Source organism: Cygnus atratus, chromosome 2, assembly GCF_013377495.2.
Source record: "Cygnus atratus isolate AKBS03 ecotype Queensland, Australia chromosome 2, CAtr_DNAZoo_HiC_assembly, whole genome shotgun sequence".
NCBI classification, from domain to species: domain Eukaryota; kingdom Metazoa; phylum Chordata; class Aves; order Anseriformes; family Anatidae; genus Cygnus; species Cygnus atratus.
The window spans coordinates 152,774,215-152,787,353 of record NC_066363.1 but is presented as its reverse complement, the minus strand read 5'-3'; the positions used below and the strand labels follow the sequence as shown (position 1 = coordinate 152,787,353).

The 13,139-nt window shown below is 44.3% G+C and overlaps 1 protein-coding gene across 5 annotated transcripts in view; it reads left to right on the top strand.

Moving 5' to 3' along the window:
- The window catches only part of ST3GAL1 (ST3 beta-galactoside alpha-2,3-sialyltransferase 1), a 76,299-nt gene that overhangs the window by 58,400 nt on the left and 4,760 nt on the right, over positions 1-13,139 (top strand). For all 5 annotated transcript variants that reach the window (XM_035561671.2, XM_050708467.1, XM_035561673.2 and 2 more), the window contains 4 exons: positions 916-1,112; positions 4,282-4,461; positions 9,762-9,807; positions 12,282-12,401. In XM_035561671.2, coding sequence (XP_035417564.1) covers positions 916-1,112; positions 4,282-4,461; positions 9,762-9,807; positions 12,282-12,401 — 543 coding nt within the window. The remainder of the gene's footprint in view (positions 1-915; positions 1,113-4,281; positions 4,462-9,761; positions 9,808-12,281; positions 12,402-13,139) is intronic.

The window sequence follows — 13,139 nt, the reverse complement described above, 5'->3', positions numbered from 1 at the left end:
CTCTTTGGAGCCATTCTCCTTTTGGGAACTTTTCCTTCTCTTTGCAAGCAAGCAGCACCATGAGTGTGGGCAATGCTTCATGTGAGCCTGCCAGCACCCCCAACATTTTCAGTTGCCCTCAGAGAGCAGATTCCCAGAAAGGGAGTGTCTCACCATCACCTGCCCTGCAGCTTGCCCGCACCTTCACCATCCAGCCTTTGTTTCCACCATGCACCACAGAGCTGCTACAAAAGAGTTTCCCTCCATGGCAACAGGCACAATGACCAAGGTCCGGGGTGGTTTTCTTCATCCTGGAGGATTTTTTTAGATGGTTTTACATCTCCAGCTGTCAAAGCTAACTTAACTTTACCACAGTTTCCTATTGCACTAGTGGCTGGTTCCTTCACAGTCCGGAACAGCAGAAGTGAGATCTCACACTCCCACTTCTGTCAAATGCCAAAATTTGTGGGAAGGGTGTCCATGGCTACCCCAACTGGCTCAGCCCTATTTCTGTGCTCCATCAGGTTCCCTTAGACTGTTTTGTCCTTCTTAGGAGGGTTAAAAGAAATCTTATACGTGTCTTAACAGAAGATATCTGGCCCAAGGTGGGACAAAGCTTCTAGACACCAGAAGGACATTTATTCTGCTAGGGTCAACTTTGAGGAGAATGTATGATCTGTGGCTAGGTAGAAACTGAGGAGGTGAGGCAAACAGAGGAGGAGGAAGAGAAAAGGAAAAACAGGTTAAAAAAGTTAATGGGACAGGATTTTCCATATTTTTAATTCATACTTTCGTTCCCAGTCTGAAGCCATGTAACATACACCCCAGGAGACAACGTTTGCAGGAACACGAGCAAGATCAGTCTTTGAGACGACATTTGAAACTATGTCTTGCTCAGCTATATTGGTAACCTGGAGTGATTTTTCTCCCCAACAGAAACTGCAAGGAGAGAAATCTCCAAAGAATATTAATGACACTCTCAAGGAACTGTTTGGGATCATTCCTGCGGATGGGGACCCGCTGCAGGAGCGAGGTACTTTAACGTGCAGACGGTGTGCTGTCGTGGGCAACTCTGGGAACCTTCGGCAGTCTCAGTATGGCCAAGAGATTGACTCCCATGACTTTGTGCTCAGGTAAGTGGGCACCACCTCAGCTCCAGGTGTCTCTGCTGTTTGAGATTTACGGGTGTTTTTCAGGATAAATTAGCAAGCAACGTTTCAGGGGCTAGCTAGTGAAATCTGCTTCTTAGGTCCAATCTAAGCTATATTTTATGCCCCTGAATGCGTTGGAGATATGGCCTCATGTTTTAGCCTGGAAGAAAAATATGACCTCTCTTGGGTTTAAGTAGGTGTTGATACTGTAGCTTACTCTGCACTGTTCAGAATTGCTTGTGATTAAAAAAAATAAAAATGAAAAAGCTATAATTTTGGATAAACATTATCTCTGCAGCTAGTGCTCACGAGTGATCTTCTGCACACATAGCTGACTGCGTCAGATTTGACCTTTTTGCACTGGTTCACTCTTAAGCAATGGTAAGGTGGGAAGGCCAAAGTCAGTTGACAAGCAGGGAGAAGACAACTGGATGGCTAGAGCTACTTGTTAGCCAATACTTGGCTATTTTTTCCCACTGAAATACAACGGGACACTAGGTAGGTAGAGATGACTGCCCAGAGGGCAACCAAGGTATCTGGGTCAACTAAGTTGACCTTGCCAAGCTGTCAGAGAAACTCTTAAACCACAGTGGTCCAACACATTCTCCATCTTTACACTGCAGTTGCCAGTGCAGAACAATTTGGGGAGCAATGCAGGCAGGTCAGAGGGTCTGGAATGCAAGGACTACTACTGAAAATATGTGAGATTATGCCCTTAGAAACAACATAATCTTTAGCAGGAAGTTGTGTGCTGAAACTGAAAGTGAATCAACAGAAGATTAGCTTTATTTGAATTGTTAGACCACCTTAGGCCACTTGGGTTTTGATGTGCTTTGGGTACCTAAATGTGCATGATGAATCATTTCAGGAGTAGCTTGCTTCAGTTGAATGCCTTGCCCTCAGCAATAAGTACCTCCCCAAAAGCAGTCAGCCAACCAAATCTTCAGATACTTGAAGGGGAGCAAAGAATCATTAATCCTGCAGGTTTTAAGTGTGGGGCGGCAGAGATGCATCTGTACTTAACTCTACGTCCCTTGCTATGGAGATTGCCCTGTTCCTGCATGGACTTTCTCATCTTGCCTGGCCTACATTTTCAGATTCAGGCAGGAAAACCTGACAAGGGGGGATTTTTTTGAATAGTAACTAAGGAGTTACTATTCAAATTCAGATATGTGTTTCTGCTCTGAGTTTTCACCCTTCCCATAGCTGTGCATCCCCTGCAAGGGAGAAACTCTCTGTGATTTGGAACTTAACCTGCCAGTCTCTGATTTCCAGTTTATCAATCTCAAGCCAGATATGAATAGATGTCCCAAGGTTTTAGGATTTATCATGGAAATTTGTGCAGAGAAGGTAACCCGTCAGTGTGCTAATCCAACAAACAAAAGCTCTGGTGACCCAATAATTCACTTGCAGGTGCTCTGGCAATACAGCCAAGCATGGGAAAGAGCCAGCGAGTGTGAGGTGATACCTTTCCTTCCAAACACCATGTTCCAGGCCACTTTTATTTGTTTAACTGTCTGTTTTCATGACAAAGGGAAATCCCAGTCCTTCCTGCTGAGACTGTGTGTGATCACTGCCTTCTGCCGTGCCGCATGGCCAGCCCTTGCTGCAGATGGTGGGGAAGGGACACAGACCCCAGGGCAGGCTGTGTACCATAACCAAGATGCCACCCTTGGCTTTGACTTGACAGAAAGCAAGCCCTGGATCTTATATTTCAGGTTGAGTAATCTCAAGATAAAGATGTAGGAATTTCCATGCTTTGTTAGAGTATCTCTACACCGTGCAGTGAGGATCCCTGAAGCTGGCAGGGAAGAGACCAACTCAATAAGTCCACACAGGCCAGCAAGATGTTCTACCTATGCTAACAGCTCCCTTTCGAGGGAGTTAGAAGAAACTTAACTAATTCACCTGGGGGAGCACTGCAATAACACAGCCTGGCATTAACTTGCTGAAGTGACTTTACCTCCCTGTTAGCAGTGACCACAGCAGTCTGTTGTCCAGCAATGGATGATGCTGATCATCATCTCATCACCTACATCCCTTCCTTGCCCTCCTTGTGCTTCTGCCAGGAGCTGAGCTAATGTCTCTGCAGGAGAATCCAGGAGACTCCCATGAGCTTCAGAAAAAACCTATTTTTCTCAGAGCCAACTTGAGTGTTTCTCCTGGTGTTGCACCATGGAGACATGCAAGGTCAGTCACACGTTGGGGTTGTCTAATCTGCATTATGCTGCACCACGAAACCATGTCAATCTCTGCCAGTAGTGAGCTAATGCATCAGGATGGGAAGTGCTCACGTGTGCCCCAGAGTTGCTTTCAGGAGCAAACGCAAGCACAGAGGTATTTCTGCAGTCCTGAGTTCAGAAACCCCCCTCTGTTCCCTATTGCCTTATAGATCCAACATAAAGTAGCCCTGTTTGCTCAGCTTGCTTTGACTGAGCCTTGGTGGGCCCTGGGCAGGACTCCATACTGGGTCTAAAGCACATATTGTCAGGCTTTGAAGCTGATTTTCGAGTGCTCCTTATTACCAAAATGGATGTGTCAAAGCTGTGGGGTACTACAAAGTAAAGTTTGAGGAAATAAAGTGTCAGCAGAAAATCCTGCATTTGTCACTGTGGATTTGGTGCTTTCTTCTGGAAAAAAACATAAGGAATATTTTCTGCTTCTCGTCACACATAACGTGGTTTGTTACCTGCACCCTAGACATTCAAGTACACTTGTACAGATGGGGGGAATGAAACTGCAAGAAGTCAAGTTGATGGACTTCAGGGCAATATTTTTCTCACCTACTGGAGGCTGCAGCATGAGGGTGAGAGGAGATGTGTCCTGATGGGCTCCCTGCTCTATTAACTAGCTTTCTGCTGACTGTAAAGAGAACTCAGGGACGTGCTCAGGGAGACACTTGCTTTGCAGACATACCCAATTGCACACTAAAGCCTAGCTTTTTTTTACTTTTAATTTACCCACTATGGGTGATGGTCATTTCAGCCCACTTGAGGACCACTACACCCTGATGAGCCTGCATACAGCATACAGCCTTGGGAAAATATTTCTGCCACCTCAAACAAGCGATGTGAGGAAAAATCACACGTTTGTACCTACCTAATTCCTGTCCCACTTTCTCACTCTCTTGCTTCTTATTTTTGGGCTGCAGAATGAACCGTGCACCTACCGTTGGCTACGAGTCAGATGTCGGGAGCAAGACCACTCACCACTTTGTTTACCCTGAGAGCTACAAAGAGCTGGCAGAAAACGTGAGCATGATCCTGATCCCCTTCAAAACCCTGGACCTGCGCTGGATTGTCACCGCGCTCACCACAGGCACTATCAACTTGTGAGTAAGAGCAGCCTCAAGTGGATGGGCTAAAAGGGTGGGAGCCCCCCACCTCATATTGCTGTTGGAGAGGAAAGCCCACTCTAGGCAAATCCCCACTGATGAAGTCTAGAGGAGCTTTACAACCCCTCTAAGAGCAGGGGTTAGTCCTGAACACTTCATTTCTAGGAAAAGTGTAGTGTTATGGTGCAGTCTTTGAAGTGAAGATCCTTGGCCTCACACAGCGATCTCAGAGAAATGAATGGGACAGCTTTTGCTTCTGGAGACAGCCAGTTTGAGCATCAGCCTCCTGGGCTTTGGGGTTCTGTACTTCATTTTGGGTTTCTGCTCATCCATCCCCTCTCTGGTCCCTTGGGAGTAAAGTGGGTGTTGCCAGCATGCCCATACCCAGAGGTACCCAGCAGAAAGCCACCTGCAGAATCAGGCATAGGACGGGTTATTCATTCAGCGTGTTCTTAGACATCCAGATTATTCCACCTGTGATACTTTGGTGGCCAAACGGTCCTCCAATACACATTACCCGCTTGCAGAAGAGGACAAAGAGACAGAGAGGGATGCTCAGTTCGCTCATGAGCAGAAGCATGGCACTAAGACATCCATCCAGAGCTTCCTCCAGGGCAGGTCTATCAGGAGCTTGATGCATCTTTTGCAGTCAAAAGACACCTACTTCTCCCCAGTCTTCCCAGGAAGGCCCTGAACGCTCAAGACTTGAAGCATTTATTTGAACAGAGCTATGCCCATCTATCAGAGAGCTAGCTCCATGCCAGAGCACTATTTTACTCACAGGACATGGGGAACAAAAGGGAGGCATTACTCTGAGACTCGTTCTCAGGCTGGAGAGCCCCCTCAGAGCCTTTCAGTTCCTCCTCTCCAGCTCGGCCTCTCGCCCCTTCCCTCCGGCCTGCTTCGGAGAGCAAAGCCGCGGTTCGAGCTGTCTGCCTGGTGTGATTTTAATTTCCTGGTGGGAAATGATCTCCAGTCCAGGTGCTCTGGCACAAACCCATATCAGAGTTCAGACGTACAGGGGGGAACAGTGCTTGAGGGATGTGTTAGGATCAGATCTGGGGCTAATTGCGGGGCTGAGGGGGCCTTCAGGATAGGTTGCGGCAGAGAGAGATGGAAAATGAAGGCTTGACTGTACTTATCGGCTGTCACCCAAACCATCTGGATCTTTTCCAGTGTTTTCAATAGAGGAGAAACAATCCTGCCTCCACCCTTCCTGGGAAAAGCAACATTTCCTCCTGTGTGTGACTCAGGGCCGTAGGGCCCAGAGCAGAGGGAGCTCTGGAAATGGCTCGTCCCGGCCTGCCTTTTCCCACCACAGCAGGCTGTGTTAGTGTGCTGGACTTCAGTGCCCCAGTGTGATCACAGACACCCCCAGGATGGGCCTTCAGGGAAAACAAACAAACAAACAATTGTTCCAAGTGAGGAAAAGGCAAATCTCCGCTGTTTGGTCCAAGGACCTGCAATGGGGAATGGTGGTGAAGTGGAAGGGAGTATTTGAGGTCGGTGTGGCTTGGCCCTGTAGATGGAGGGCAGAGAGTGACACTGAGTGTCCTCCGCTGGCTTTTTCCTTCTCCTTTTCCCATTTAGACCTCGATCCCTGCATTTGCCTCTGAAAACCCAGCTAAAAACCATGAATTTCTGCTAAACCTCACCACAACAGAAGGGCAATATCTCTGCTGTGCCAGTATGAAGGTGTCTCAGGACTGCGGCACATGGTGACTGACAGCTGTGCAGAGGAGGCACCCTTCTTTCCTTTGCCACCTGTGTGCCCTAGCCTTAAATTAGCATGTTTTGCCTGGCAATAATGTGCCACACTGGTATTTATTCTCTATTCTTTATGAGTACTTTCAGAATGAAATGCTGTTCTGCTTAATATATATTTTGGCTGCACCAGAATTTGAAATACGAACAAAGCATATGTTTCTTCTGAACGCCTCCTAGCAGATGCTCTTTCCCACTATAAGATGGCTTTTCCTAATTCAGAGAATGAAATGTATGACATTTGTACTGTGTATGAGGTTATCTGCTGGCTGTAAAGCCACAACCGTGTGGGATTGCTACACATAGACAGAGCAGAGCAGATTATGTTATTCCAGAGAAAAGTATTTCAAGACATTTCAACTTTTTTCCCAATTTCAGAGTCTCAGAAGATGAAAACCTTGCAAAAATATGTCCCTATTGACTGAGGATTAGACCTCCTTTTAAAAAAAGCTTTTTGATGGGACAGCAAATGGAGTCTTAATTCTTCTTTTTTAAATTTTTCTTCTTTGCAAATTGATTTTAGATTTTCTTCACTTCTTAACATTCTCTTAATTTGTAACATTTTTTTTTCACCAGCACTTAATATGTCCAATCATAAGTTGTCACAAAAAAAATAAATCCATCCTCTGAACACACTCATAACTCAGAAAAATCAGCCCACTTGGAAAATCAGCTAAAAAATATCACTGACCTTTTTTGCAAAGCTTAGGGTTTCTTTTTTCTTTCATAAGCTTTATTGATAAAAAAGGTTGAGAAGCTCTGCCCTTAAGCCTGGATCCAAGTGCTATTGGAATTGAGGGAAGGCCCCCAGCTGCCAGCAGCAGCCCTTCAGTGAAGCCCCTTGCTGCATCTTTGTAAAATCCGTGTCTGTGCCAGGAAGCCTGCACAGGGCCAGTTGCTGCCACCGTCACCCACTCATGTTTCCATCATTGTCACTGCTCTGTGCCCAAACTGCAAAGCCATTCACTGTGCTTCAGAGGTCACAGCAAGTGGGTTGCAGTGGTAAAGTTGAGTGAGCCTTAGCCTGGCTGGAAGATATAACTGGTTGCCTACAAGGCAGTCACAGGAATAATTAGAAATTGCACATGAACGGAAAAATATCTTTGCTTAATAAGTTGCAGGATATAGATTTATAATTAGATTGTATACATGGGCTTGGTAAGCATCTGGTATAAATCAGTGTGTATTCACCACATGGAAGAAATACCACTGTTTTAAGATTTTGGGGGAAATTGCATAATTAATAAGCTGGAATATGCTGGGGTAATAAAACAAGACAATCATAAACACACAAATCATAACAATGCATTAAACATAATTTTAGACTAATGGTAGAAACCTATGAGGACCCATTAAACACAATGTCAGATACAGTGTATAAGGAAACTACTGACTGTACATTGGTGAAAGAGAGAAAGGATCAAATAAAAATAAAACCCATTTGAAACTTATTTTAGAAGAGAAGAAATATTCACCACCTTACACTCACTTGCATGGCCATCAGCTCTCGTGAAGAGGCTGCATAGTGTCAGCTGAGGTCGGGTTAACTGCAACCTAAGTGCACTCGTATAGAAAGAAAAGCATTCCTATTTATTAGACTTCTATACAATGTTTGATTTTCTGTATTCTATTCAAATGAAATAATAATTTCCTAAGACTCAAAATCTGTGATTTATCTTATTTGCCTTACAGCAGTATTAATTCATGTAATTTTTTTTCACTCTCCGAAAGAAAAGCCAAACAGCAGATATCCTTAATATTAGATACAATTGATAGCTGAATGACTCTCTCAGACTTCTCCCACTTGATTGATGGATGTCCCATTTCAGAGTGGGTCTGTAAGTCTGATCCAGTCTCTAAGAGATAATGACCTTCTGCCTGCTCGGCAGCCCAAATTTTACATGACCTTAACAGCAAAGGTCTGCATTTGGCTTTAAGTAGCATGCCTACGCAATGCAGTTGTATGTAGTTCTGCAGCTAAGTTACAGCAGGACTTAAGCATTGCTTCTGAAAAAAAAAATAAAAATCCCATGATTGACATGACTAATTTACCATCTGACAAGAGTTACAGTAGTCTCACGGCTGGATTAGAGCTGTCTGCAAATATTGTCATGAATGCTTCTTTTGCACCTGGCTATATGTCTGTGAAATATGCCCTCCTTATTTCCTCTATATCACCTTTCTAGAAAAAAAACAACAGACTATTTGCTTATATAATAATGAGGAGATTTTGCCAGCAAGGAAGCCCCTTCTGTCTTCTTAACCTTAAAAAAGGACATGTGATCACCAAATCTGCCTCTACTGACTTTGCTAACCAAAGTCAGGCATGGGAAGCTGAAGGCAAGCATGAGATTTGCTGAGGGCAGACTGAGAAGTCTGCATGGATGTCCCTTTGTCCATTAGCACTGCCAAACCTGACATGTCCCGTATCACGTCTGCGGGGACTGGGACCCTCTTATCACCTTTCCCACCACAACCAGCCCAGGGCAGGCAGCACACGTGAAGTACCTAAGGAAATGAGGACATTGCTAGGTCACCATTGGTTTGGGAAGACCTGGGCTAATGTTTCAAAGTGCTGATGATAGATGGTTCAAAGAGGCATAAAACCTCACCAATAAGATCCTTGTTATTACCAAAAATCACACATAAAAATCACACATTTAGATCAGACTAAAGGAAGGGCTACAATCTGCTCAAAAAGTATGCAGGGTATATTTTGAGATAAAGGCCAGTTACAAGACCAGTTCACCAGAATTTTCCTACTTGAAACAGCCTCAAGGAGAATTTTTTACAGCACTCATGATGAGCTGTGTGGTGTCAGCATGCGCTGTTCATGGGACACAAGGAACTAAAGACTTTCTTATTTCAAGGCATGACTCATGATTTCAACCCAGTCATAAGGTATGACCTGGAAGTTTTATGCTAGGAACTGCTGGCAGCCTTCCTCATCCCTCTGGGCAGGCAGGGAATAGCTTACTGGCGAGGGGATGTGTACTGGGATGCCCGAGTTGCACATAACCACAGAAACGAGGAACTCTGCTACCACCTATTCTGAAAAATCATGTGGTAGTTATAAGTATTAGGAGAGGAAAAGTCTCCCCCTGGTGGGAAAAGGTTTTTCTGCCATAAAATTAAATGAAAGCCGTTCCGGTCATCAACATGCAAAAGCTGCAACAGTGATGGTCCAAGAATTGGAAGTCGTGGGCTTCATGGCTGTACAGTATATATTCAACTAAATCTTTGATGTTCTACTGTCAATAAGTACCTTGAAAATTAAAAGATGTAATATCTTCCTATAAACTCTGCTTCAGTGAGAGCTCAGTTTTTTCATGCTGTATTACTTACTTGCAGCCCCGTTTTCCAACTACTTAATGTATTTATTACTTTCAAATCATTTGAATTTATTACTATACCTGAAGAATATTCTTTCTTTCTTTGAGAATACATAAAAATATAAATATATATATATAATAATATATATTAATATATGTTGGGCTTTTACTAATCTTGGTCATTTTTTTTTCTTTTAACAGCACGTATGTTCCAGTTCCACGGAAAATCAAAGTCAAAAAAGAAAAGGTGAGCAATGCTGGTCTGTTAATTTGTTCTGCTGATGCAGTGTAGATCTTTTGCCTCTGTGGGAGACTGCAAGAATCCAAGGAATTCCTTGACATCATAAAAACTGCACTCAAAATGCACACCCTTTACAAGGCTAAAGGTTGAGCTCCTATGTGCCGTTCAGGGCATTGGTCATTCACTAAATAATTGAGGTCGGGAGGAAACTGTTCTTATGACTTTGTCATTGTGTAACCACAGTTTTGAAGGTTGCATTGCTTCCTCTGGTACTGCTCAGGGAGATTTAAGGCGCTCCACTGGTGAGTGGTGCTCACTCTCCACAGCAATTGTTCTGCTCCCTCCCATTGCAGTCTTTTAGATGTAAGGACACTCTGAGCTGTGGAAAACCTTTGCTGCTTTTTAAAAATGATTTGACTATTTGATCACCAAGGATGCTTCTTATTCCTGGGTAAGTTCCTTGCAATAAGGAACTAAGTGAACTCTGAACAAATAAAGTCAAGAGTTTTCCAGTCAGTGAAGAACTCATGATGATAGTATCAGTGGCTCTTGGGGAAGGACCACAGGCCACAGCTGTAATAAATGTCTGTGTATGATTAAGCAAGCCTGGAGACTGGGTTCAGGCCATGTCCAGGCTGGTTTTGTCCCAGGTGCATTAATACTCCTCCAGGCAATGTTCAAGCAAAATTTGGAGGACTGCAGAAACAAGGGAACATTCCATGTTTTTCACAGGGACAGAACTGAGTAATGTGGATGTAATCTCTGCCATGCCACTTGCCTCAAGGCTAAAGAAATCCTTTTGACCCCTTTTACTTCACAGCATGGGTGTATAGAGGGCAATCAGTCAGTGAACATCACTTTCCTGAGAAAGCCGAAGAAAGATGGACAAACCCGGTGCCCACCCTACGGCAGTCAGAAGAGGCTCTATCTCATGCGGCATCCTGACTCATTTCCCGAGTATGCTGTGGTTTAATAGGCATATCCTACTGCTGGAGACAGAGCAGGATGGCCATTCCCATGTTGGACATCTAGCCACCATGCAAAGTCTTTTGTTGTTGTAGCTGCATGTTATAACATAACCAAGGCAGGCTGTGTAGGGAGAGGTTAAAGGTGTTTCATCTTCCACGGACCTTCCAGCAAAACGAAGGTCTCATTCTCTCAGCTTTTGAAAAGGGTTATTTTCAGAGGAGCTCAGGCTCCTAATGTCTCAAGGGCTGGTACAGTATGATGTCAGTCCAAGAGCATTAAAATCACAGATTGAAGCACATTCTTCATTCAGCAGGCCAGGTTTTGCCAAAGGCTTCAGCTGAGACCTTAAACCAGTAGCAGTTTATATCCCTGTGCTTCAATCGTGGGCCTCTGTGGGGTACTAAATAATCACTCAGCTCATCCCTACCTGTGGTGATGGACACATTAACCTCTGAAAAACCCTTGTGAGATATGCTATGGCAGGTTGTTAAACCGATGTCACAACTGCATAGCACCAGCCTGGGGTATGGCTGGAGGTATGCAACGGCTTCCCAAGCAGGGAGACAAGAATCTTGTATTTCCTCCCTCACAGTGCAATGCAAAACACCCCGTGAGAAGCGATTACACACAGATAAAATATCAGCAATTAACCTCTGACTCTGTAAAAGAAAAATCCCTGCAGCTAACCAGATAGCACTGAAACACCGTCACTCTAATTACGAACACAGCATGGAGGGAAAAGCCTCTCTGCCTGATTCAGAAAAGAGGGTTGAAACCAAGGGCTCCCACCAGTCCTTGGATTCACTGTTCAGTCATGTCTGATCTTAAGTGCTGTTTCCATTAGAAGTCCCCATAGTTTCCCCAGGAGATAACCAAATGTGATGTACGTCTTGCTTAAAAATAAATAAATCAAATCAAAAAATAACAAAAAATAGCCTTTTGAGAAATAGGAGAAATGTAGATGACTCACCCTGATAGGGTTCCTGATAGTTTATACCTGACCTCCGGGTTTCCTTAGACCGGGAAATCTAGAGAGGCCAGGACGTGGTTGGCATACTGTGCAGAAGATTCAGTTCCTTGTACATTTCCTCCCTAAATCCAGCATGACATCGTACATTTCCCTTGCTCAGGCCTCAGACTCCCCAAAGCTCACCTATGCTACCAGCAGGGTGCTAAGGGGAGGGCTGGATGCCTAATTTCCTTCTCGCTTGCACAATCTCATACCCATTGTTTTCAGGATGAATCACTTAGATTTACGGTAGCGTGATCAGGTGGGGTGTTGAGTCTGAGGAAGTTCTCCGTAATTGCACATAGTAAATATTATTGAATGTATTTTAACTACAGGACTGTATAGTTCCTTTTCACTTGACCTCAGGGAATACCTATCATGCCTTTCTTCTCCACTGCCCTCCCACGGTGTCCTTTAGGGATGAAAAGCTACAGTTTTTTTTTGTTTTTTTTTTTTTCCTAGGGTGTTTTACTAATGAATCCATCTCTTCAATTTTTCCTAGATCCTGGTTTACAATCCATCTTTTATGAAATATGTCTATGAAAACTGGCTCCAGAATCATGGGAGATACCCTTCCACAGGCCTTCTTTCTGTAATATTTGCACTCCACGTATGTGACGAGGTAAAGTCTGGCTATGTTTGGATATATGGGTATCAAATGAGGATGCTGGGACACTGATGCACACTGAGGTGCCGGGAACATGCCCTGGCCACTCAGCCTTTATTTGCCATCTTCTCTCCCATTCATTTCTTCAGACAGATGCAGAGTCCTCAGTAACATTCAGATACGCTCAAGTGACAGTGACCGATTTTTTTAATGTCTGTGAGTAGTAGGGTTTAGGATGTGTTTCAGAGAAATTTAATTAAACATAAAGAATGGAAGTCCATTTGGAATTAAAAGACATCTAAATATGGACTGTATCTATGTCTGCATTAGTTGTCTCTGTGCCCATCTCATCAGAGGAAGCCCAGAGTATATTCTCTCTGACTAGGCTCCTAGAGGCATTGGCATTGCCCTGGGCATGCCCTCTACCTCCAGCTGTCACTCCAGGAGAGTGAGAGTCCCTTGGTCCTGTGTGACATCTGCTCACCTTCAGCAGATGTCTTGACTACCCAAGGGCATCTCAAATGGCTCTTATGTTTGAGCAACTACAATGAGGTCTTACCTATGTGGTCAGTGGAGTCCAGAGGCTAATTCCAACCACTTGGCAAGGCATTTGGGGAGCAGCACTGCTCACTGAGCTCAAGGACTGTGCAGTCTGGATCTCCACTGACTGTAGTGGATGCTCAAGCACCTCCATTTGGATATCTAAATCTTAAACATAATCCCACCTGAACAACTTTGTTTACCAGCTCTTGA